General features: G+C 58.5%; 2 protein-coding genes across 18 annotated transcripts; one reads left to right on the top strand and one right to left on the bottom strand.

Annotated features, from left to right (window-relative positions):
* Positions 1-160: 160 nt before the first annotated feature.
* Positions 161-8,718, top strand: LOC122366076 (dual specificity protein phosphatase 3-like). 2 transcript variants are annotated; one of them, XM_043337869.1, is made up of 5 exons: positions 161-348; positions 1,964-2,101; positions 3,546-3,787; positions 6,664-6,775; positions 7,841-8,718. In XM_043337869.1, the coding sequence occupies exons 1-5, from the start codon at positions 332-334 to the stop codon at positions 7,941-7,943; spliced, it is 612 nt and encodes a 203-aa protein (XP_043193804.1). In that variant the 5' UTR covers positions 161-331; the 3' UTR covers positions 7,944-8,718. The 2 variants fall into 2 exon arrangements, with proteins under 2 accessions (XP_043193804.1, XP_043193805.1); XM_043337870.1 differs by lacking the exon at positions 3,546-3,787 and adding an exon at positions 5,761-5,990 and having other exon boundaries at positions 173-348.
* Positions 8,425-23,487, bottom strand: LOC122366074 (orphan steroid hormone receptor 2-like). Of its 16 annotated transcripts, none has more exons than XR_006253835.1 (8): positions 23,300-23,487; positions 16,564-16,672; positions 12,957-13,390; positions 12,580-12,723; positions 10,802-11,328; positions 9,810-10,188; positions 8,975-9,322; positions 8,425-8,885 (listed from the first exon to the last, which is right to left on the bottom strand). XR_006253835.1 is itself a non-coding variant. In XM_043337857.1 (7 exons), the coding sequence occupies exons 1-7, from the start codon at positions 23,400-23,402 to the stop codon at positions 9,261-9,263; spliced, it is 1,758 nt and encodes a 585-aa protein (XP_043193792.1). In that variant the 5' UTR covers positions 23,403-23,487; the 3' UTR covers positions 8,425-9,260. The 16 variants fall into 16 exon arrangements, 8 of the variants coding, with proteins under 8 accessions (XP_043193792.1, XP_043193795.1, XP_043193793.1 ...); XR_006253837.1 differs by having other exon boundaries at positions 12,604-12,723; XR_006253836.1 differs by having other exon boundaries at positions 12,957-13,387; positions 23,300-23,474.
* Positions 23,488-25,254: the final 1,767 nt, after the last annotated feature.

The raw sequence follows: 25,254 nt of genomic DNA, 5'->3' as shown, positions 1-25,254 counted from the left end.
CGTGTGAGTGTCCGCCGTTCGCTGCCGTGTCGTCCTGACTGAATGACGGAGGGACCGACTGACGGAGGGCAGGGGGGTCCGGAGTGGTAGTGTTCCACTGTCCGAGTCACACTCACAACCCGTCCCCGCGGCGGCACAATGTTCTCACGGGCCGCCTATTAATAGGGCCCGTCGGAGCTGAGGCGGGGGTCGGGGTCGGGTCGGCCGGTGGTGGCCGCCCACTCTGCGTCCTGCAGTGTCGGCGCAGGGAGCTGTGACCTCAGCGGCTCCCCAGCCGACCCCAGACACACCGGCAGGGACAGCGGAGCGCTGAGGAGCTCGGCGGGTCGCCATGGCGCTCACCAGCAGGTAATGCGAGCTCGGGGTCCGTGCATTTGTCGATATGGGACTGTTTGTTTGCAAAATGGGTTTGGAGGGTGATTGTTTTGTTCCTAATCACTACTTTAGGACTGCTGTCTTGATTGTCACCCCCATTTTCATAATTAGGAAGGAATAGTGTTTTATTCTCACACCTGATTCTCCATGTTTACTTTCAGTTGCTGATGCGCGTTTGTCCGTGACCTTACATCCAAACCAGATTTATTCCCAATAAGCTTCAGTTGTGTTCTCGCCGGGAGAAAAACAATGATTCCCAATAAGCTTCAGTTGTGTTCTCGCCGGGAGAAAAACAATGGTCGGACTGAACGCACGTTTCTTCCAGCATGTTCTGACTCTGAGTGGTTTGTGACGCCTCATACATTTGGCTGTCGAGCCGCGTCTGTTTTTATGACCATTAATGTTATCGGATTGAATAGAATCAAGGACGTTTTAGAAGCGGCGGCTATTGTGTGATGTATCGAGTGACTCGAGTCACGAACGCAAATATCAGTCTGTCTTCTCTCTCCCCTCTCTTCTCATCACTCACTCTCTCTCTCTCTCTCTCTCTCTCTCTCTCTCTCTCTCTCTCTCTCTCTCTCTCTCTCTCTCTCTCTCTCTCTCTCTCTCTCTCTCTCTCTCTCTCTCTCTCTCTCTCTCTCTCTCTCTCTCTCTCTCTCTCTCTCTCTCTCTCTCTCTCTCTCTCTCTCACTCACTCACTCACTCACTCACTCACTCACTCACTCACTCACTCACTCACTCACTCACTCACTCACTCACTCACTCTCTCTCTCTCTCTCTCCTCTCTCTCCTCTCTCTCCTCTCTCTCCTCTCTCTCTCTCTCTCTCTCTCTCTCTCTCTCTCTCTCTCTCTCTCTCTCTCTCTCTCTCTCTCTCTCTCTCACTCACTCACTCACTCACTCACTCACTCACTCTCTCTCTCTCCTCTCTCTCTCTCTCTCTCTCTCTCTCTCTCTCTCTCTCTCTCTCTCTCTCTCTCTCTCTCTCTCTCTCTCTCTCTCTCATCAATGGCCCTGGCCACTTGGAGCGGCGCCCGGTATCTGAACCGCGGCCGATCGTATGCAGCCTTGAACCCGGACCTCGGATGACGCGCATCGATCTAACCCCGCTGTGCCGCTCCAACCGACCTGACCGCCCCGACCTGACGATGGAGTACCATCAGCTCCACCGCGAACCGGGCTGTACCTCGGGACTGGTCCAGGTCACGCTAGCCTTCACTGTGATACTGACCATGACCTTGGCCGTGACTCTGACTTTGACCTCAACTGTGACCCTGTGCCGTGACCTTGTGCCTGACCCAGCTCTTGACCTTGTGACCGTAAGTTGACCGTGGCCTTAGACCGTGGCCCTGATTGAGTCCTTAACCGTGACCTGAATCGTGTCCTCGACATTGACCTAAACCGTGCCTCTGTCGTGTTCCGTCACCCGGTCCCATGTCATGCCCATGTTTTCTGCCGTGACCTACCCCCCCCCCCCCTCCCCCGCCGGTCGGCAGGACGGCCTGGCGCGACATCCGCTCACCGCTGACGGAGGCTGACCTGACCTGACCTGACCTGACCTGACCTGACCCGACCCTTTCCGCTGGGCAGGACGGCCTGGCGTGACATCCGCTCGCCACTGACTGTGGCTGACCTGCGCGCTATGCTGGTGGCGCCCTCTCGCGGCGTCATAGCCTTCCCATCGCGGCCATACGACGAGGTCTACCCGGGCATCATCATCGGAGACTGGTGAGAACTGGTGTCCGTTGGTCGGTCACCAGCTCATAACACAATGGGGTTAACGACCACTCGACTGTAATCAATAACCCAATGTTGATTCAGGCGCGCGGAATTGTAAGCAACATGTGATATCGAAAACAACATATTGCGTAATCGGTCACATGTCCTTATATGTCAGCAATCAGCATTCGTCCGGTCAGCTGCGGTATGGCCAGCCTTTTTTACCTCATCACCTCACATGATCAGTGGTCTCGTGATTCAACAACCGTTCGACCAAGTATGTGATTAGACTTATAATGTGGTATCTGATCTCTGAACTGGTGCGCCGTTGTGTACATTCCGCTCCTTCTATACTGGTTTGCGGGGAGCTGTGGACTGTCATCTGACCCTCCGTAATGACCTCACCGCCGTGGGTGGTTGGTTTTCGTACATCGCTCCGTGACTCACGGTCCGACCGTTCCGTGACGGCCATCCTCGCGGTCCGTCGACCGTGCCTCGAACGCCCGGTGACCAAAAACAGTAGGCGGGATGGCTCCTTAATGAGTTGACATTCGGCATGGCCCCGTGCCAGGGACGGAGTGACTTAAACTGACGCTGCGGCGGCTCGGACAGCGGCGCGGGCAGACACGGACGGAAGATATATAGACAGAAACACACACCAGTCACATGGGGCCACCCGGACGGACACAGAGACGGACAGACAGCAGCTGTTGACTGTTGCCATGCATTATATAAAGCCCTGCCTGGCCCGCTGGTTATCATCTGATCAAAGCTGCAGCGCCGTCGCGGCACTGCTGTTATAGTGCCCTCGTAGCATTCGTCATGTTTTATTCACTTTACCATAAACGGATCATTATGTAAGTACCAAACACGGGTCCAGCCCCGGACGCTCGCCGAACGCTACATTGATATCCGTCATGTCCCTTAGCAACTGACGTCTCTGCGGCTGCGGATGGGTAGGCCCCCGACGCGGCTGGGACAGGATATGGGGACAAGGTATGCATTCTCTATCCTGAGGACGTAGGACTGAGGTTAGACCTCTGGTCGGTTCGACTCGGACTCCGAGACTTCGAGCCTGGCGACTCTGAGACTGATGGTCAGACGGCTCTATAGGGGGTACACTGACGGGTAGACCCCGTGGGGTGATGGTCCGCCTCCGACAACGACTGACGGCCAGCTGTGTGCCAGTGGCGCCTCTGGCGGCCGGTACGGAACTACCGGTCCGCGCCGGCGCGAGCTCGGTACTTTTTCGGTGCCCGATGCACGCCTTTGTGAATGTTAGTAAGTATTACCACCTTGTCGATTCAATGAGGTAACCATAACAGGCAAATTTTGATGATTTTTATTCACTTTGACATCTCGGTCATGACAGGGTAGGTAGCCGTCAAAACGTGATTAATAGCCAAAGAGCCACCACTGACCGCTCGACTGGCGCCTCTGCCGGCCGCCGCAGCTCCACCGCGCTCTGCCTGCCTCTGCTCCGCTCTCTGCACGTGACCCACGTGCTGAACGCGGCGCTCGGGCGCGGCGGCGGCGCCGTCTCCTTGCGGGGTCACGTGGCGACCTCAGCCGGCTACTACAGCGAGCTCGGCGTCCAGTTCCTGGGCCTCAGCGCCCTGGACGTCCGGGGATTCGACATCTCGGTCCACTTCGACAAGGCGGCTGAGTTTATTGCAGGAGCGCTCAGAGACGACGGTGGGAGGGAGTGGTGGTCTGGCCGAGACGCCGCTTCAGCTGACTGCAATTGCTGTCCGGGCTTCAGCTAACGGCATGGGACCCGCGTTATATGCCCTGCGTGCTCTGTATGAATTATGATGGCTGTCGCGTGAGTGGCAAAGCTGATGCGCGCTGTGGACTGTCCTCTAAGCCTGGCTTTGGCCGCCTGTTGTTTGGTTCGAGACTGGAACCCCATCTGTGTCGCCGTGTGGCTCGCTTTTGGTGGCGTCACAGCTCTGCACAAACACACACACCGCTGACACACCAATCGTGCGGCTGCACCTGGGTGCACTGCGCCGTGCAAGCAGCTATTCCGACCGCCGTCTGCTGGACTCCCTGCCTTGTTGTCTCGGAGATGTGTCGTCATAATGGCACAGCGCACGCAGAATGAAACCAGGTTTGAACACAAGAAAGAGGTATCCTTCCAGAGGAACGAAATCGTTGGGCGATGGAGCAGACCACTCCTACAAGACGGTGCGTTTTCTGTCACTGTTAGGAGACTGAGGCGCCCAGTTTGGACGGAATACAGGAAGACTGGTAGGTCGAGGTACCGACAGCGCCGGCCAAGGTGGTCACAACACTCGCCAGACCAGGTCGCTGCAGGAGCGGCACGATCACTATATCCGCTGTACCCTGCGGTTGACCTGGTCGCCCATCTACCCAGCCAGAAAGGGCCTGCCTCCAATATATGTCAGCTGTCTGTCCTCGGTGGTCTATTCAATGCACCGGCCCGGTGCGGTGTCGTGACGGCTAATAGTCGACGGACTCTAGCATATGACCCAGAGGCGCCCCCAGCGGCCGGGACTGGCGACTGAGGGTGTGTCGAACTTCACCGCTTCATTGGCGCGAGGTGCACTCTCACTGTTGCCGGTCAGAAAAGATGCACTGTGACAGCTTCCATTGCATATACCTTCAACAAGTGGGCTCTTCCATTTCTTATCATTTCCCTGTCAAACATTCTTCCAATCCAGGATTTGCTTTCGCAAGACATGCATATTGCATGTATATTTAGCTGCCATTCTCTCTGGGCTGCCGTTAGATCTGCTCTAGATCTAGGTGACAGGTGCCGCCGGGTGCCGACCTGTACCCTTTGAAGGCCATACCACAGCTCCTCTGCTGTTTGTGAGTCCTGCCAGTCATTCCCCGTGCCGTCCCGCTCCCACCCCAGACCGGGCCGTGTATGTGCGGCGGTGTTCGACAGCGTCAGACCGTGAGGGTGCACAGGGGACGATTATGCGGCCATCGCTGAGCGGGCCGGTCACGTGAACGGTCACGTGCCAGTCGACCCCCCCCCCCCTCCGACCCCCGGCGGACGGGTCGACTCCAGGGCCGATGTACCCGCTGACCTCAATAATGACAGCTCTGGGTAATGAGGTAGCACGATGCGGTGGAAGGGAGCGAACAGAAAGTGATTTCAATTAAGGCATCACAGTTACCGTTGCGGACTTCAAAAATGACAGCTGTTCCAGGGGCTGAAAGCATGCATTGCGACCAACGACACATGCAATATTGTCATGTGAGCAGTAAATATCAAGTACATCATGCACAGCACACGGTCATTTCTTGATAATTTCATAGCTGAATGATCACAGCCATGAACCGGAGCTAACAATAATCACCAACCATTTATTACCCAACGGACAGACCGAACCCACTATTTTGCAATGTGGCTTTGAGTTCGCCTGTAAAGATGGTGCTTATTGGAAACTCTTCGAGTCATGTAACTTCTTGTCAGTTCAGTAACATTAAATGTCTGCAGCATATGAAGTAAGTGTTACAGACATTCTTATTTATGCGCTCTGACGCGAGTTAACTACTACCTGGTATGTGGTTCTGACTTCTGTCCAACCAAGATAATTCAGAGCTCTGATCGTGCCCGGTCCCCTGAGCTGCTGTGGCGACATCTATGTATAGTAGCGATAGTGCTGCCACCTGCCTGGCGCTGTCTGCAGCTGGATGGCCACGGACCCGGTGATTCTGGAGTCGCTGCGCGTCTCGGCGGTGCTGAACGCCGCCCAGGGGATCGGCCAGTCGCACCTGGTCGACACCGACTCGTACTTTTACGAGCGCCGCCGGCTGCCGGTCAAGTTTCTCGGTCTGCACGCCATCGACGCCGACTGGTACCGGCTGGAGGACTGGTTCCAGGTGGCGGCCGACTTCATCCACGAGAGCCGGCGCAGCGGTACGGGCGCGCCGCGGCTGCTGCCCCTGTCCCAGACCCCTTCCCGGGCGCTGAGGTCGGCGGGGACCGGTGGCCTCGGGTGCGGCGCCGCGGCCGGCGCAGCTGTGAGCGGTGCCGCCGGGACGGCCGACCGCACCCGGCCGCCGGTGCAGCAGCTGATGCATGGCTTCGTCGGCGGCCGGCGGACACGACACGCCTGGCCGGCCGACCGACCGCCGCCGACCGGCGTGGCTCGGCGCTTAGCACCGCTTCCCGGAGCCCGGACCTCGGCCGGACTTTTGCGCCGCCGCCGTGACTGTGGCGCTGTTTTCAGTGCATTTTGTGGTCTTTGTTCATGGCAGCTGTCATCGCCTGTGGTAGGTACTAACGGGGGCAAGACATGCAATTATGGTCAAATACCTGCTACTCATATCGCAGTTAGCAATCTAAAAGGCAATCAGATTAAACATCCAATTGAAATGTAACAACGTCATTCACTTGAAACAAAGCCTGACGACTGAACTATGTGACTCGGCTGCCATGTTGCCCATCTGTGTTGGACCGTGGTGGTACTGCGGGTCCGGGCCGACTCTGTGCAGGATCAGCGCCCTGCGGTCAGCCGGCCCGGCTTGGCCCGGCCCGCGCACCACCAGCTGACCTTGACCGCCCACCGGCGGCCGCGATCCTGCCGCAGGGAAAGTGCTGGTGCACTGCGTCCAGGGCCTGAGCCGCTCGGCCACCCTGGTCATAGCCTACCTCATGATCAAGCTGCACATGTCGCTGTCGCAGGCCCTGCAGACCGTCAGGTGAGCGAGCTGATCTTACAGTCGGTGTCTGTCACAGGCCCTGCAGACCGTCAGGTGAGCGAGCTGATCTTACAGTCGGTGTCTGTCGCAGGCCCTGCAGACCGTCAGGTGAGCGACATCTTACAGTCGGTGTCTGTCGCAGGTACTCCACACTGTCAGGTGAGGCGTCACAGGCCCTCCGGACTGTCAGGTGAAACCGCACACACTGACGGAGGCCTGTGTGACAGAGGGCAGGCCTTCCAGACTGTGAGGTGTGATCTCGTGACAGGGGACTGATAAGGCCCTACTACAGACAGTCGTTGAAACCTCACACACTGACAGGGGCGTTGTCACAGGCCCTCCAGACTATCGGGTTAAGTCTTACGGACTTTCAGGGGTTGTCAGCTTGTCAAGAGACCGGAGTTCTGCCATAGGCTACTAGATAATCAGGTGAGCTTTCGGTGCCTTCATAATTTCAGGTTAGGTCGTCACTCGTCAGGCGAGTGTTGTCGATCTCACAGGCTCAGCCTGTTAGGCAGTTCTCACAGACTCAAACTACCAGGTGAGACCGTTCTTGCACGTTCTCAAAGACTCGAGCTGCCAGGTGAATCAGCTCTCACAGTCTCAGACTACCAGGTGAGTCATCTCCGACAGTCTCTGAGGCCCCCGGCGCGTCGTGTCGGTGTCAGGGTCACTTGCAGACCGTTCACTGACTCCTGACGATATCGCAGCCACTGCTAAAGGTCAGCTGGGCGCGCTAGCAGCCGATTAACTAACTGCCCTTCAAGTACCGCGAGAAAAACCCGTTCTTTGACTCTGCTCGTCACGATTCCGGCGCAGTTTTCACTTTCAGTGTGACGGCGATGGCTGGAGATGCACTGTTGATTGCCGGAGTGCCGGAACCGCCACAATATGCCCAACTGTGAAGCAGTATTTCGGCTGGGAGTTTTTACCCCGGTTTCCGGTTTAGCAGGCGGACCGTTGAGCCGTTTCTGAGCGGTTCCCAGTGTGGGACCGTTCCGCCCAGCTCGCGGCGCGCGCCCAAGGTCGGACTCGGCTCGTCACTGACGGCCCGCTCCTCCCCAGGGCGCGCCGGGAGATATTCCCCAACGACGGCTTCCTACAGCAGCTGATCCGCCTCAACAACCAGCTGATGGACGCGCGACGCGTCAACGTGTCCTGGCTGTGAGCGCCTGGCGGCGGCGGCGGCGGCGGAGAGGGGCGCGCGGCGGCCCCGGTGCCGGGGCAGACTGCCTGACCTGTGACCAGAGTCCTCCCTCTGTGACTGATACCTACTGGCCGTCCAGCCAGTCGGACCTTCGGACGGCTCTGAGTGACCCCGACCCCGACCCCCTGTCCCATCTACCCCTCTCATCCACCAGTCCCTCCATCCCTCCTCGGCCTGCCGAACGACCGTTACCGCTGCCCCCAGACACAGCGCGTGTTCATCGGCTTATTGCCGCCGCAAAAACGTCTTCATTGCGCCACGATTGTCGCAACCCCCGGCCGCCGAGACCCCGGCCTCTGTGCAGTGCCGTCAGTGGAAGATCCCACTGGTCGTGGATAGCCGAGCGTGCCGTCCCGATGTGCTGTGATATCGGTGTCTCTCCGCGGCGGCTGAGCCCCTCCAGGTCACACCCCGGCCTGTCAGCGCCGGCCACAGACAGCAGTGATGTTCTCTGAATGTATTTACAGTCACTTCATACAAATGTAGGCATGCTGGGACTAGAAATATCCATCTGTGGACCGCAGGAACACCGTGAAAACATGCACAATTACGCACCGATTTTAAAAACACCGCAAATTTCACTGTCAATTTCCGTGTAAAAATATGCATTAAAACAAAACAAGACCATAAAAGATGTTCACTTCCCTTGTTCTGTACAAACAACACAAGCGCTCGCGTGAGTGATAATCGAAGAAAACATGCACGAAATGGGAATAAAAACGAACGTCGCCTAACACTCGGACACTGCGTTCCGCACTGATGCCCAAATCGAGATATGGATAATGCGAATCACGTTTAAAAAGGGCCGCCGGGTGAAAAACCGCGCGGCCGGCGGGTCGTCGCCGACCTATCACGCCAGCGGGGGCGCCATTTTGTACAGTGGTGCCGGGTCAGGGCCGGCCGCCGCCGCCTCGTGCGCCGCGCCTTATGGAGCAGGTACAAAAATAAGCAGCCCGGTGGCGGCCGAGCGGCGGCGGCTGGCCGGCCGGCCGGCGGTGAGCGGGCGCCGGCCTCCACTCTGACGCCGGCTCGTTGTTCCCTCAATCACCGAGCGGGTCCGGAACGCCCCCGGAGAGAGGGGCAACCGGACCTCGCACGGCCACACACACTCCAGTACAACCTCCGAGTCCGGCCGACCCGCCGGACTGGGCCGGAGCAGGACACCGGAGATCAGCGCCGAAACGACAGCCTGAGGTCCGGCCCGGGCGCCGAGTCCGGACTCGGAGCCGACTCGGAGCGGACTCCTGGAGTCCTGGACGCGTCACTGAGCCGGGCGACTCACTCGGAGGGGTTTTCTGAGCAGGGCGAGTCGCCGCTGGGGCTCGACTGTTCGGTGCCGCCTGGAAAACACAGGAGCGGGCCGTTACACCGGGGTCGGGAGGGGTGCAACCAGCTCAGCATCGAGGGCTTGCTGGCGCGTACAAAACCAGCACAGAAAAGTGGAACGATGCTGAACGCAGGTGTTTACTTTTCGCGCCACGAGCGCATGCATAGTCACGGAACAGATTGGTGAACTCAATTTATAGGGTGACAACTGAATAGCGTGACAGACAGCTAGATCCAAGGATTGCCAGTTAAAAGGCAACAAGGAGATAAGAACTTAGCAATTCACAGCAGAAGCTTGAATGACTGATCAAAGGTAGCATGGTGTCATAGGTAGGGCACCCTAAACGTGATCATATCAGTTGAGCGATCTCACCACCCGTCCAGTGCCCGTCACTTCAGCGTCCCTCAGCGATATCGTCGGCGTCCCCCCGGATGATGTGCGGATGATCGCTGACCCCCGTCCTTCCCCACCTATTCCCACCACCCCTCCGTTTCTCTCACCGATATCGTCGGCGTCTCCGCGGATGATGTGCGGCAGCAGCTCCTCAATTCGCGCCTGGTTGGCCGACACGGGCCCCGTCAGCGGGATCTCCGGGAAGAACAGGTGGTCGACGGCCAGCGGGCTCATGCCGCGCAGCGCCGGCAGCCGCAGCAGCAGCTGCTCCAGCCGGTCGGGCTCTGCGCTCCGCTCGGCCGTCAGCTGGCGCAGGCCCTCCAGCGCCTTGCTCTGGAACAGCTCGAGTTGGCGGCGCGAGGCCGGCTCCTGGCCGTCCGGGTGGAACAGCACGATGGCGCGCAGGTGCGCCAGCTCGGCGGCAGACGGTGAGAGCCGCCGCACGCTGGCCACAAACTCCTGGATCATGTACAGGTGCTGCGTGACCTGCTGGGACATAAATGGACGGAGTGCTGTCAAAGGTTTGTCAGCGAACAAAGCATACGACTGGCTCGAGCGTGGATTGGACGTAACAAACTCTGGGGCTGAGGTTTGGAGATGCGGCTATAGTGTATGCACAAAAACTAAAAAGTTTTGAAAGTTCAAAATCCCAACTGTATGGTTGGGGCCATTACTGCGCCGTCAAAAACTTAACATCAAGCTCATGTGCTGATGTACATATCACCCTACATCAGAGACTACATCACATATGTCCTGACATCGCGCCTTCCACCAATCATAGAGAGATTTACTCGGCAACATGCTACGTCACGTGAGATAAAATCATCTTATACGGCTTGCAACGACTTAAGTTCATATCTTTTCATCAAGCATTTAACTGCTTTAATGCTTCTCAACGTCAAGCATATCATTGAAACCCCATTTTTGGTTGAAAGCCCGTCATTTTCAAGTTTACTACACGTTAGATACATACTCTTTAGGGAGGATGAAAGGGGACTTTTAAATGCCTAGAACATTCGGCTTGTCCTGAGACCCGTTGGTTCTCCACCCGTAACATGGAAGTGACCCGAACCCCCACCGCCCCTCCTGCGCTACTGACCAGTCGGAGCCGCGAGACGGGCGTCTTCCTCTCGTGGACGGAGGTGGACAGGTGGTGTGTGACAGCCGTCAGCAGCCGCGGCAGGTCCAGCGCCTCGCGACACTGCACCAGCGCCAGCATAAACAGCTCGGCCCAGCGCGCGCGCGCCAGGCTCTCCTGCACGTCCGAGGCCAGCACCTGGAAGGCGGCGATGCTCTTGGCCCAATTGACGATGGTGATGAGCACACGCGAGCCGATCTCTGTGATGTAGGACGAGTCGAGCGTGCCGCTGAACGGCGGCGGCGTCACCGAGAAGGCCAGCGGCGCGCCTTCGAGCAGCGCGCCCTCCAGCGCCACCACGCCAGAGTCGCCGCCGTCGCCCTCGTCCGACTCCAGGATGCGGGTCAGACGCTCCACCACGCGGCCGACCGCCTCCTTGTCGCGCTCGTCGGAGGCGGCCGCGGAGAGGGGCGGCGGGGGCGCGGCGGCCGCCGGACCGCCCTCCGTCCGACCGTTCTCCGGGACTGGCGACACGGCGCCGGAGCCGACTGGGGAGACAGGGGGCAGAGGGGTCAGAGCTGTCTGTGGGCGGAGGGGTGGGGTTAGAGCCGATTGGAAAAGAGGGTTTAGAGGGGCGGAATATTAGACGAGCTACCGGAGGGCAGAAGGGTGGGATCAGGACCGATTGGGGGCAAGGAAGGAGTCTTTCTACCCGAGAGGAGGCGAGGGTCGTGCCGGTGGGTGGGTGCGCGAGGAGAGACCGTCAGATGTCCAAGTGTGCATCTACATCATAACCTGACCACACAGGCCACGCGATACTGGCCGGGTCCATGTCTAACTAGGTGATAAAGGAGATTTGATTATGCAATCAATAAGCGACATCGAGTTTCAAGATATTGGTATCCGAATCAGGTTTTAGAAGATTCCAGCAATAATAAACGCTTTATGAAGGAGCCTGAAACATGTGATGGGTACTGATGACACCTCAGAATTCCGACCGCTCCCCAGTGGTGGCGGTGATGGGACGACTCACACGCTGACATCCGAGCTCTCCGAGCTGACAGATGGCGCGACATACCGGCTTACACTGCTCATTGCAACAGAACATCTCTAAATCAAGGTCAGGGCCGCCCTGATCACTGACAGCCCGGCGACGGTAAGACCGCCGGGCTCCGCGCGGGGCCCTCCCAATCCGACCCTGTGACCGGGGCCTGGCGCTCTGACAGGATGGGGTGCCCCGGCGTCTGAACACAGGTCGGCTGGTCAGCCGGTCCGATCCGAGAGGAGCGGCCGGGTGCAGTTCGGTCCACCGAGGGCGATGGACACCGGCCGGTGGCGAGGATTAGGACGGAGTTTCAGAATTTCAACACGGCGTCTAACTAATTGAGTTACCGGCCAAACATGCTGGCGCCAGAGCGGACGTCACAAGGTTACACATGAAGGGGAAATATTCATGAAGCTATGAATGCAATGTGTTACCCATCATTCAACCAATCCAAGGCGCAAAAAAGACAGACGAAAAGAATCCAATGCTGAGTGCTGACAGACGATTCTATCATCGATATGGAAGAAAAGTAAGCGTGCTTAAAAGGACCTCAAACAGAAAACATTCAGATAGTTTCAGAGATAGGTAATACTGGACGCTACAAAAACCAACACCAAGTGATGCACTAACACGACTCAACAGTTTGAAAGGCATTCCAAGAAAACACTATGACTTAGCGTCGGATTTATCGAAGAAAGAAGTGAATAAAAAACGGTGTGTGAAAGGAAATAAACCCAAAACCAAGCATGCGTACCTCCATAAACTGGCTGAGTCTTACTTTTTCCTTGTATCTTGCCATATCCTCGCTGCACCACATTCGACTCCATGATGGAGTTGATTCGGTCCTGAAGCGTGAAGCGTGGATTTGACATGTCTGGAGAATTGCGGCTGCCGTTGCCTGGAAAAGGAGCGCGAGTCTTTCAGCACATGATACTCCTGTGAAAAAGATCCCATTTTGAGCTCAGTGCTATTGCATACTAACTAGTATGAGCTGTAAGTCGGTGTTTCCGTTGGCAGTCGTTTCCAGCATTGTTTAATGACTTATCACACCGCAAAGATGCCTCAATATACCTTCACCCACACTAAAACCGTCCACGTCCCCACCCACAGCCGCGCTGGCCGCGCACTCACCCGACTCGGCGCGCGGCGTCCGGACCTCTGCGGCTAGGTGCGGCAGGCTCTCGTAGTAGCGCTGGTAGCCCTGGCTGCGCAGGTCCTTCAGGTCGCTGCGCATCCCCATTTTGAGACACTTCTGCAGTCGGCAGTACTGGCAGCGGTTCCGGTGGTACTTGGTCACCTCGCAGTCCTTTGTGCCGCGGCATTGGTAGCCCAGCTGTTTGCGGATGGAGCGCTTGAAGAATCCCTTGCAGCCCTCGCAGCTGATGGCGCCGTAGTGTCGTCCCGAGGCGCGGTCGCCGCACACCACGCACATGTCGATGTTGACGGCGGCAGAGGAGGTGGTGAGCCGGTCAGTGAGCAGGTCGGTGATGGGCGCGCCGGCGTCCAGCTCCTTCAGCCGCGCCGCCCAGTCGGCCGTCAGAGACATGTTGGGCAGCGTCGTGCTGCTGGAGAGAGGAGGCGGGGAGGTCAGAGAAGGGTATGGACGGCAGAAAGGGCGTCAACCGGACCGAGTGGTGACCAACTTAGATACCGACCACCGGAGAGGGACACATATACAGACTCATGTCGGGGAGGGGCACAAGATGCATACGGTGGGAGAGGGCGACATCATGCAGGCGAATCACAGAGGGGCACAAGGTACAGACTAAAGTCAAATGTGGACACAATGCACAGAATCGGGTAGAGCAGGAACGCAATTATATAGACTCCAGCCACACTGACAGATGTTACTTCCATGACAATCGCTGAACAAATGAGTTTGCCTAAGACAACTTTTCACCACCGAACACCTACGCCAGCGTTCTCACCGCGCAATGGATAGCAAGGGGAAACTTCTGAGATATTGCAACGCACATCATGCAGAAACCAGCTTATTTTGACGCACCAATTAGCTCGTATAAGCACTCGAGAGCGCCACCGGCACGTCGGGAGCCGCCGCGCTGTCTGGACAGAGCCGCCGGATCCGACACCGCCCGGTGGCGCCGCCCCGGGTCGGGTCGGCAGTGGTCCGCTCCGCTCGGACCGAGCCGTGCACGGCGGCCGACACCGCCGGACGGAGGAAAACGGCGGCGGCAGCGCGGCCCCTCTGACGCCGAGCTCGGGTCATTTGACAGCGCGCTGCAGGAAAACCCGACCCCCGCCGCATGACCGCCGGCGCGGACGGCGGGTTCACGGACACCGGCCATTGTACCCGCTCCAGGAAAAGTCGGACCGTTTTTTCGCCGCCGCCGGCCACACTAAGATGTCAGTCGTGGCCGGACTGTGACGGCTACAACGCCGACAAGGAGTGACCTATCACGACCCCGTCAATGACCCGCTGATGGGCGGAGAGGGGGGCAGCAGCACGAATGTCAAGCCGCCCTTTCACCGAACCGTTTGCACGAAAGCAACATCACCTTTCTGGCAATGACGCGATAGCAGGTCGTTCCCACGTGCGATTCACAGTAGCCACGCAACGTGTCACGTCATTAGCGCCCGTGGTATGCCAAAAGGCGCAAACACCTATTTTTGGTGAACACTGAACAGAGAGCATGAGGTCCAAAGTCAGGCCAATATCATTATGGGTACTGCAGACAAGATAACTGAGAATCGTACAACAGGATATTCCGAATCAGCCTACCGCTAGGCGCTATTCAAAGCGAAGGCATTTCTTGATTTCTTGATTTCTGAAAGTTGAAACTTGAACTTCTGACAGAATCCACCAAACCAAAACCGCTAAAGATTGACTTAGCCTTTTTCACTTAAGGACCCTCCCACCTTAACATTAGATTTGAGTTGAGATAGTCAAAATGGGTTCCCTGGCTCACAATTACCGGTTTCGGCACTCACAACATCGAGAAATGCCTTAAATCAGAAATATTGAATTTCAAAATTGCAGCATTTTGATTCAGAGGGGCTAATGCTTAGGAATACCCCTCTGAATGTGTGACGTCAGCGCAGATATCTAACGATTTTTAAATGTTTGACTAAAACGTTTTGTAGCACGCGGTGGTATATGCTATTTGCGCGCAATATCTGCCGCAAACGCCGCACTTCTAAAATAAAGTCGCTAGAAACAGCGGAGATCCAAAAAAAGTAAACAAAAGTAAAAGTCTAATATCTTGAAAACCGGTGAATATTTTTCAGTGAAATTTGGTAGATATTCGTTTTCGCTCTTTCTGAACCGAGCGACATCACTTTCATGCCAATTCATAAACTTTTTTGAAGGTGGGAGGGTCCCTTTAATTAAACCTTGCATTATGAACTCCTCTATGGCCTTGAACTCCTCATTACTCCTAAGGCGATAAATTCAGAATGAATTTGAATACGCACCACAATAAAACCCCAGTAAAATCACAGAGCGGCTTCGGTTTTATGCTGATTGGGAAGGGCTTGGGATCCATGGCACAGATTTCCATGACGGCTCCCGGCTTGGTAATCTTCTCGGCCATCTCTGAAGCTTGATCCATCGCAAATAAATGCCCAAGATCAGGGCCCAAGATTGTAAGCAGATAGCTCAATACATATTCTCCGTAACAAACTGGAAAAGACTGACAAATTTCGACCCAGTTGCGATACACACGAGCCCGATACGCAGGTCCCGCAGGTCAAAGGTCAACGGCCCAGCACGCGCAAGACTGCGCCAAAATCGAATTATCTGCGTCATATTAAATGCTCAGTAGTACTACCATATGACAACGGAGAAAACTTCATAATATTTCTTTACTGTATATTCGCACATAGAGCATTGAAAATAGAAAATAAAAGGGAATAGCGATCACAGTTTCGTGGTTGGACAACAAAAGAACTATATGATCAAACAGTCGAGAGTTCTCAACAGTGTAGGTCGGCTAGAGCCACAGCATGAGCATGCAGTGAAGTGTGAACATACAGGCGCCAATACGAGCAAAATTTGCGACTCCTCGTGACTGCACAGTTGCCAGTTTCCACTGTCGGGCTCCGACGGAACCTTCCTTTTCACACCAGACACTCGGCTGGTTCCCTCTGTTCTGTCTCTGACAGCTGTTCCGTCTCAGCGGCTGCAGCAGCAGCTGCAGTTTGTGCGGTGCCCGGGGAGCGCGCCGGCTGCTGCCAGCTGAGCCCACTTGACCTCTGCCCTGGCGGCCCTGGCCGGACGCCCGCAGCAGTCACCTTTGACCCGTGACCCGGCCGCCGTAAATGTCAGCGCCGCGCCGCGCTCGCCGCCGACCGGTGACCTCGCCGCCCGGCCGGCGGCGGCTGACCCGGCCGGTCCGCAGCTGTAGCCGGTCCGGGTCGGCCCGCCGCACTGTCAGTTGACGGTACGGAGTACGGTAACCTCCACAGTCCACAGCAATACCGACACGCCCTGTGCACCCGGCACCCCCACCGGTGTGCCTATATACCTTGCCTACATACCTACCTATTTATACGCCCACAAAGGCGGGCGCCAGCAGCTCGTAATGTCTGCAGCCCAGGGAACTAGCCTAACAGCTAGATTTTAGATAATCCTTATTTACCATTTCCAGAATGCTCTCTCTGAAAACCGTAGGTGTGATGTAGGTGTCTCCAGACCGTTACAGTGCGTTGTACCTATAAGGCAGGTTCCGCCGCCTTCCTGCAGTCCCCCGACATTGGCGTCCGTCGACAGCCGGATTACCTGAAGGGTGATGACGTCATCGACGTCATGGCCAGGGAGGTGCCCAGGATCGAGTTGCCGTTGACGCTATCGTTCATCGAGTCGTCCATCGCCGACGCCGCTCCATCGCCTGGGGGCACGGCGCGGGGTCACGTAAGTAAATAAGCTGTGACAAACACTTGGTTGTGCATATCAGACGGAATTTGAATCGCTTATTTGCGACTGTACCTAGGTACCTAAATCTTTATGTTGTAACAAACACCTGATTGTGCATATTAAACTGAATTTGAATCTCTTATCTGCGACCGACAAAAAAAAAACAGATACCTCTGGATTCGACAGAGGCCGGATCCGTTCAGCGGGAGCTGTGCCGAGGTCTCACGGCCGGTGGGGGCGGGGGGGGGGGGGGGCGTGGTGACCGTCGTTCCGCCTGGTCCGACCTCGCCGACGGGGCCGCCATCGGACCGACCAGGAAACGCACCCGCGCCGGGCACGCCCAAAGTCCGGGGCGTCCGTCCGTCCGGACCGGACCGGCGCGGCTCTCCGGGTCCGGGCCGGTCGGTCAGCGGGCCCGGTCGGTCGCGTGTCAGCTGCTGTGACCTTGGTCGGTCGCGGCTGGGGCACCGGCCGGCCCGCCGCCGGCTGCGGCCGCCCGCGAGGCCCGGCGCCGCGCGCCCGCCGCTCGGGAAAGATGGCCGACCCAGGGGGCTCGGGGCACGCGAGCCGCACCGCCCCGCGCCTCGCCGGGAAAGGTGGCACTGACGACGGCGGGGGCAGGGGCGATGACCTGCGCGTGGTACCCCCTCTGATGCAACGTTAGGGGGCCGCCCTGACGTCAGTCAACCCGAGGACATCAGCTGATGACCAGCTGATCAAGAGCATCGGCTGGACACCAACAGGCATGTCTCCAGAATCGAGTCAAGATTTCATTGCATAGCGTGCTCCAACTCATAAACCAGGTGCACATCAGCCGAACATGACACGAGCGTCGGACAATGATCCATAACAAGCGAGGAAGAGGAAAATGTGCAATGTGCTGCGGAACTGGGACAGCGCGTGATGGGCCGTGTGACACGACAAAGCGCTCCCTTGTCCCGGTCTGGGAGAGCGACGCGGCGCTCTCGCATCGGTCACACGGCAATAATGCGGCCTCCGTCTTTGTTACTTTTTGCATCGTTTCTTGCGCGGCCCTTTGAGACGGAAATGTTCAGGAGAAACAAAATTTGGTTAAAAACAGTTCCCAACAGCAGTTGAACAAAGTTAAGCACTACATTCCTCCATTTCATCCAAGTTGAGTAGAGGCCGTAGCGGCCAGAGCCGGGGCGCCGTAGCGGCGGGCGGCGCAGCAGGGCTCCGTCTGCTGACCGGCGCGGCCGCCAGCGGGCACGGCCGGGCCGGCCTGTCACGGGCCGCCACAGCTGGCCGCCTCCAAACGGGGTCACCGGCTGACCCTGCCGGCCGGCGCCACGGCTGGTCACCCCGAGTAAACACCGAGACGGCCGGGTCACCAGCCGCCCGGCCCGCGGCGGCCACCGGGTGCACCGCCGGCCGGCCGGCGCGGGACGGTGGAGGGCACTCAGCAGAGGGCAGCGCCACAGCCCGGAACGGGGGTCTGCTGCAGGCAGATGTAGACACGGAGAGGGTCATTGGAGGGCAGTGCTGGACCTGGATGAGGGGTCTGTGGAGGGTCAGTCAGGGTCTGGGAGATTTTGCCCCGGGAGAGTCTAGAACACCCCGGGGGCAGCTGAACGGGCCAGTCTGGCCACAGCCTGCCCGGAATAAACGGTCTAAGCGGCGAGAGGGAGTAATCCGACAGCCATGGATGAAAACATATCGACAGTCGGATTGTCGCCAGGCGAATTCAGAAACTCCGGGAGCGACCACTGACCGGCACGCCTAGTTGTAGTCAGGGACGATGAGCTATAACCTCCATGGGTCGGGCGTGTCCAGTGGTCAGTATCGCCCGTCGCAGTCCGTCCGTCTGTTTGTCTTCGACCCACACGGTTACTCACTCGGAGGGACATGTTCCCTTTTCGGATAGCGCCGGGCCGAGGTATGTGTGAAATATTTGCGCCGTTTGCTCTGTTGTGCTCGCCGTCCCTGGGGAAAGGTCAGGAGCCGTCCCTGATCGGTAGGAGGGACCTGCTCGGGACGACACATTGGGGTCAGTCCATGCCCCCGGGGCCGAAGGGCGGAGGTTGTACCGGCCGAAGAGGACCATCGCCGGTCCCTCGTACGGGTTGGTGCTATTTCTGGAGCCAATCGCCGGCGGCGGGGGCAGGCCGCTGTCCGGAGACGTCCCGCCGTCCGGCGCGGCGGTGGCGAAAACAGCCGGGCGGGGGACAAGGGTCAGGCGGGTCAGCCGCCAGAGTCCGGCTCCTGTGTCAGTCCGATCAACCGACCTGCCCCGTGTCAGTGACCGGTGACCGGTCCCTGTGTCATCTCCAGGGACCGGTGACAAGTGACCGGTCCGTGTCATCCCCAGTGACCGGTGACCGGTGACCGGTCCCTGTGTCAGCCCCAGTGACCGGTGACCCGCCGGGTCCCCGTGTCAGCCCCGGTGACCGGTGACCGGTCCCTGTGTCAGCCCCAGCGACCGGTAACCGGCCGGCCCCCGGTATCAGCCCCAGTGACAGTCCCAATGAACGGTGACCGGTCCCCGTGTCAGTCCCAGTGACGGGTGACCGGCCGGACCCCCGTGTCAGCCGATAGTCGCTATCGGTGCACGGCCGTCCGCCGGCTATCGGTCGGCCACCAACCCGCAATTGGGCCAGCCAAACAGCGCCGGCGCCACCCCGGCACGGCAGACCGGCCCGACGGGAGGTCAGAGGGTGACCCCACAGAGAGGTCAGGGAGGGCCCACAGATAGGTCAAAGGGCGACCTCACCGAGAGGTCAGAGGGCGACCCTAACGAGAGGTTAAGGGTGACCCTAATGAGAGGTCAGAGGGAACCCACTGAGAGGTCACAGGGTGACCCTGCAGAGAGATCAGAGAAGCAGGACACCGGTACAGCTCAGAAACAGCACAGTCTGTCACCGGTGCGGGACAGATTGCATTTCACTGGCGAGACATGAATACCTCGCCGAAAGCCAGGTCTCGTAGAAGTAGTTTCGCCAATTCACAGCACACCCTGACCCGAGGCGTCGGGGTCAGCACCAAGCACCGAACTCCGTCATCGAGCCTGCTAGGTGCTCGGCCGGGGTCCGGCGGCTCGGCGACCGCCCGGCCTTCGGTACGTACTCGGTACCGAGCGGAATCAATGACTGATGTATACCGACCGACCGACCGACTGGCCGACCGGGCCGGGCCGTGACCCGAGCACGCGGCGCTCAGGTGACACGCCTCGATCGACCGGAGGGTCGCCCACGCGGCCGGCCGGCCGGCGCGCCGACCCGAGCAGCGGTGACCTTTGGGTCAGCGCCGGCGGTCAGCGAGCGGCGAGCGGCGCAACCTTTCGGCCAGCTCCCCTCCTCCGTCAGACGGTGATGAATGAATAAATTGGCCAGAGATATTGATCTCCGGATGGCAGAAGCGGGATGTCGGCCAAAGCGCTGACGACGTCACAGACGGGAGGGGCGAGTGGATGGGCGGGATGCGAGGGTATAGCGGTCGAGTGAGCATGAGGCGGCCCCCGGCGCGACTAAGTCCAGACCGGCGTAAAAATGTCAGGGGAAGGAAAAGGGCGAGCTGTGAAAGTTGGACTTCGTCACCTGTAAGGAGCTTACCGGCGTCATAATTTGCCGAACTCCGCGGTGACTCGGGCGGTGACAAAGGCGGCGGCTATGGCCGGCCCCGGGTGGCGGCGGATGGCCGGCCCCGGGTGGCGGCGGATGGCCGGGCCGTCAGGAGCCGGTCGGCCGGCCAGGTCACCGGACCGGCGCGGCGTCCTGTCCCCCGGCGGTGTGACGTCACCACCGGAGGTAATTCGGCGGCGCTCGGCGGCCGGGCCTGACCGCGCCCGGGGCGGGTGAGCCGCCGGAACCGTCCGACACGTGGTCCGTCTCCGTCCGTCGGCCGCCCGCCCGCCCTCCCCGCCGGACGTCGGTGGCGGCGGCCCGACCCGCCGACCGACCGGCCGACCGCCCCAGGCGCGCAACGCGACCCGACCTCCCACAAAGACCAGACCTGCAACGGGGGACGGGAAAAAGCGGCCTATTTTTACGCGGCGCGTAGGAGAGGCGGAGCGCACTCGAGCCGCGGCCGGAGCCGGAGCGGAGTTGGTCTCGATCAATACGGCCGGCCGACCGGCGCGGCCGGTCACAGCGAGGTCAGGCTGCGCCGCCGGCGGCCGGCGTTCCAAGGCCGCGCGGCGCCGGGTCAGCCGACCGGCGGCGGCGGCCGACCAATGGCGGCGCAGCGCCGCGGGTCACCGCCGACCAGCATGGCGGCCGCCGGGCGGGGGCAGGCTCCCGGAACGCCGCGGAGGGAGCGAGCAGCGCGGACGGCCGCCAGCCCGCCGCGCGGGGCGCCACGGCGACCGGTCAACTGCAGCTCAGTGAGCTCAGCCGACAGCGGCCGGTAGCGGGCACGTGGTTCATGGGCGCGTCATCCCGCAGCCTGTTCAGGTTTGAACGATATCGTCTGCTACCCTTGCCGACCGTAAAAAGCCAACAGATAGGTAATTAGTACATCTCCATCAGCTGGCGCCGCGGGGGCGCAGCAGGAAGTCGGGAGTCAGGGCCGCGTCAGCCAGCCCTGGACCTCGGTACCGGCCCGGCGCGCGCCCCGGGGCGCCCCCCCCCCCCCCCCCGATACGGCACGAACTAGGCACGGACCCAAGGATCCACACGGACCGGCACGGGAAAATTGGCCGTCGAGCGACAGGGCGCGGCATTTCAACAAGCCGCGCACCGACCATAACCTTCGCCGCGGCGGAGCCATTTGGGCATACCTGCGATGTCTGCACACCACCGCCACCGGAGAGAGGGCGTCGGTTGAATGAGACGAGAGGAAGACTTGGGATCGGCTATTCAAACTGTTGACATACGATCACAACAAGATCGAGCTATATTGGTCAGTGTAGTTACGACTGACAAAGGACGGAGTGTTGAGCTAGCTGGTCGATCCAACGTATCCATGAGCTCGGGTAGCTGTCGCATGACCCGTTGACCTGTCCCAGACCCATCCTCCGGCAGATTTCCGGACCGTCCGACCTCTCCATGGACCATTGTGTGACCTGCCCTGCGTGACCCGTCACCGCTTCACCTGAACCGTCTCCAGGTAGACCAGTAGGTATGACTCGTCCCCTGACCCGTCAGTGTGAGCCTGCAGTACCAGGCCCCATGCCCCCATGCCTCTCAGGCTGACCGGCGTCCTGCGCAGGCCACTGGTCGGTGTCGGCGACAGTGCCACACCGGCGACTGATGTAAACCAAACCGGCACGGTCCCGCAGTCCGCCCGGGTGCCAGGCACACCACCGTGACACGGTTCGACTCGGGCCGAGCAGAGGTCAGGGCAGGTCCGATGGGTCAGGTCAAGTCAGGGTCTGACGAGTCAGGTCAGATAGGTCAAGCCGGTGCCGTGACGAAACGGAAATGACAGCAGTTGGGTTAGACAGATGAGAGCTCGGTCTGACGGAGCCAGGTCAGGTCGAGCTAGGTCAGCATGCTGAGGGAATAGAGGCCAGGGGACAGAGGGGTACGGGTCAAGATGGCACCTAGCGAAACAGACTGGCACTGGTTGGGACAGGAAAGGGACAGACTCGAGCGGTAGGTACGGGTCGGTTCAGTCCAGCGGCACGAATTAGCACGGGACCAGCTCCACCAAGCTCGGCAGGGTGCGGGTCCGGGGCGGCCGGGGGAGGGGAGGGGGGGGGGTCCCAGGGGCGCCATGGGTCGGGGGAAGTGGAGCGTGCCGTATAGCGCACCGCGTCCAACCAGCTCGGCCGGCGCACCTGGCTCGGAGGGCGCCGCCGGCGCCAGGTGGCCGGTACCCGCCGGTCGGCCAGCGGCGCACCGACCCTCCCACCGGCGGGACCCGACGGGACGCTCACGTGGGGCGGCGCGGCGGAACGACGGACGATGGCGACTAGGGGTGCTTCGGGATGGATACTGCACAGGCAGAACTTCTGTCCACACCACACTGTTCAGGTTCATATCCGCTGGTAGGATCAGTCCCACCAGCAATCATTCAACCGCTGGGGTTCGCTGGAGGCCTATCAGAGGTAGACACAGGAGCGTGCAAGGTCACACGGCCTGCGTGATGCCTAAAAGATCCGCTCATCCCGTGGTGCTCAGAGTTCAGACGTTTGTTGTGGCTTTCGTCAGTCAATCAGCAGTGCCCTTGAATCCGCCATGGAACGAGCGCTTCCCATTCACTGAGCACGTGCTACATCAGCCCTACACGACTAAACAATCAAACAAATGACTCATCAATTTTTAATCAGATAACAACCTAGACGCCAGCGTGGGAAGCCTCTGACTCACACCTCCTTTAGCAAATCAGAGCTAGGTACAAAACGCCTCCGTCCCAGGACAGCAGAGTCCCTCTGGGAGGCAGGGCTCGGGTGCGCGCTGGCCGACCGCCCGGCTCGGCTCTGCCGCGGCGCGGCGCTGGCTCCAGGGGGCACGGCCGGCGACCGGCGGCACTAACCTCGCCCAACACACCCGCCGAAAATCAATAGCATCTGGGCCGTCGGCTCCCCTCTCGCGGCGCGGCTGTTTTTGCCCGTTCGCGCGCCGGAGTCGACACAACAAATTAAAATCGATAGGACCGGCGGCGGATGACGTCACGCTGCCGCCGGGGGCGGCGTACTCACCGCTTCCCTCTCCGTCCGAGTCTCCGTTCTGCACCAGCACGGCCTCCTCCAGCGGCTCGCTCTTCACCGACACCTCCGGCGCGGCGGCCGCCATTCGGGTCATACTCCGGCGGGCGCGGCCCGACCACCACTGGAACAGAGCGACACACCACCGCCCGCCGCCGGTCCGCCGCGCGCACTGCCGCCGCCCGGCGGCCGGCCGCGGCCCGCGTGTCAGCCGCCCGGCGCCCGCCGGCGCCCGCCAGATGGCCTCCGTACCGCCGCCGGCCGTGTCACGCGGCCACCGTACCGGCGTTGGCGACCGCGCCGCCGTTACGTTATTGGCGAATGTCAGGTCGGTCACGGAAATATCGGGACGCGGGTCTGGATGGGCCACGTGACGGCTGAGGCCGGGGAGCCGGGAGGAGCGGCAGGCCGGGCTGCTCCGCGGCACAGGCCAGACGAGGCGAGGCTCACTGACACGGTCACGGGAAACCCGGGCCGATATTGGACTCGTAGCCGTTCCTGCAATCACACACACCGCTTCAGTTGTAAGCTATTTTCCACCCTGCACGTCTCGTAGTTGAGCCAATAACAGCAGCACTGTGAATAATAGCCAAACACCGTCATAGACGACCGGACTTTACCCCAGCAGCTCGCCGGTAATGAAGATCCGTGTCAAATGTCACCGAGAAAGGCCTACCGGAACAGCAGCACTGTGTGGGCAGTAAGAAGAGTGTCACAGTTTTGATACCCAAAAAGAACAAAGATCCAAGAAGAATCGAAAACTTAAGGCCTATTAGTCTCCTGAATACATTTTACAAAATCATAACAAAGTTGCTAGCCACAAGACTAGCGAATGCTGCACCGAACATAATAAATGTAGATCAGACTGGATTCCTGAAAGGGAGATACATAGGTGAAAACATTCGATTAATACTTGACGTCATGCAGGCATGTAAAAACAAAAATATTCCTGCAATCCTACTAGCATGTGACCAAGAAAAGGCTTACGATAGCGTTGATTGGTCTTACATGAAAAAGACATTGAAACGATTTGGGTTTGGAAGAGACTTTTGTAGATGGATTGATATTATTTACAATGGTGGGCAGGATACATCATGTCAGGCAAATGTGCAAATAAACGGTAAATTGTCAAGCCCGTATAAAATTGAGCGAGGCCTTAGACAGGGATGCCCTTTGAGTTGTCTCTTATTTATCATATGCTTTGAACCACTTCTAGAGAGAATTCGTAAAGAAAATGCAATTAAAGGACTGACAATTAACGGAGCAAATGTTAAAGTATCTAGCTACGCTGACGACTTAACGATTATCATGGATGGATCTGAGCTATCTCTAAATAAATGTATGGATACCTTTGAGGACTTCGAAACAGCATCTGGGCTGAAATTGAACCGGCATAAGTCACAAGCTCTATGGTTGGGTAGGAACGGGCATTTAAGAAAGCCGATTTGCACGCAATTTAATATCCAGTGGCCAACGACACCCATTAATGTATTGGGCGTGAAGGTATCTAACAACCCGAATATTAACATTTCAGAAATAAATTATAATGAGAAATTTGTCATAATGAAGGATAAACTAGCGCCATGGATAGGTCGCGGTCTTACTCCATACGGGCGCGTTCACCTTTTGAAAACCGAATTGATATCTCAGCTGGTGTATGTTATGACAGTGCTTCCAGCTCCTCCAAAACCATTTATAAAAGAAGTAGAAAAGCTCATGTTCAAATTCATATGGGGCGGAAAGAAAGATAAAGTCAAACGTATGACATTAAAAAGTAAATATAAAGGTGGCGGCCTAAAGGTGCCAGACTTAGCACTTCAGGCACAGAGTTTAAAGGTTACCTGGATAAAAAGACTCCTAGATAAAAGCCACGATGCTAAGTGGAAGGGCCTGGTGACCCCAATGCTTTTTCTAAATGACGACATAACGCTGTTTCACTGCAATACAAA

This window comes from Amphibalanus amphitrite, unplaced genomic scaffold (assembly GCF_019059575.1).
Source record: "Amphibalanus amphitrite isolate SeventyFive unplaced genomic scaffold, NRLGWU_Aamphi_draft 000783F_arrow, whole genome shotgun sequence".
Taxonomy (NCBI): Eukaryota; Metazoa; Arthropoda; class Thecostraca; order Balanomorpha; family Balanidae; genus Amphibalanus; species Amphibalanus amphitrite.
Note: the sequence above shows the minus strand (reverse complement) of the source record. Positions and strands in the feature narration are given on the sequence as shown.

Excerpts from the sequence above, each read along its gene's own strand:
- LOC122366076 (XM_043337869.1), top strand. Across the intron at positions 2,102-3,545 it reads GGCATCATCATCGGAGACTG|CTCCACCGCGCTCTGCCTGC; the intron begins GTGAGAACTGGT and ends CGGCCGCCGCAG. Across the intron at positions 6,776-7,840 it reads CAGGCCCTGCAGACCGTCAG|GGCGCGCCGGGAGATATTCC; the intron begins GTGAGCGAGCTG and ends GCTCCTCCCCAG.
- LOC122366074 (XM_043337857.1), bottom strand. The coding sequence starts at position 23,402 with ATGACCCGAATGGCGGCCGCCGCGCCGGAGGTGTCGGTGAAGAGCGAG. Across the intron at positions 13,391-16,563 it reads ATGACGTCATCACCCTTCAG|CAGCACGACGCTGCCCAACA; the intron begins GTAATCCGGCTG and ends TCCTCTCTCCAG. Across the intron at positions 9,323-9,809 it reads CGGAGACGCCGACGATATCG|GCGGCACCGAACAGTCGAGC; the intron begins GTGAGAGAAACG and ends TGTGTTTTCCAG.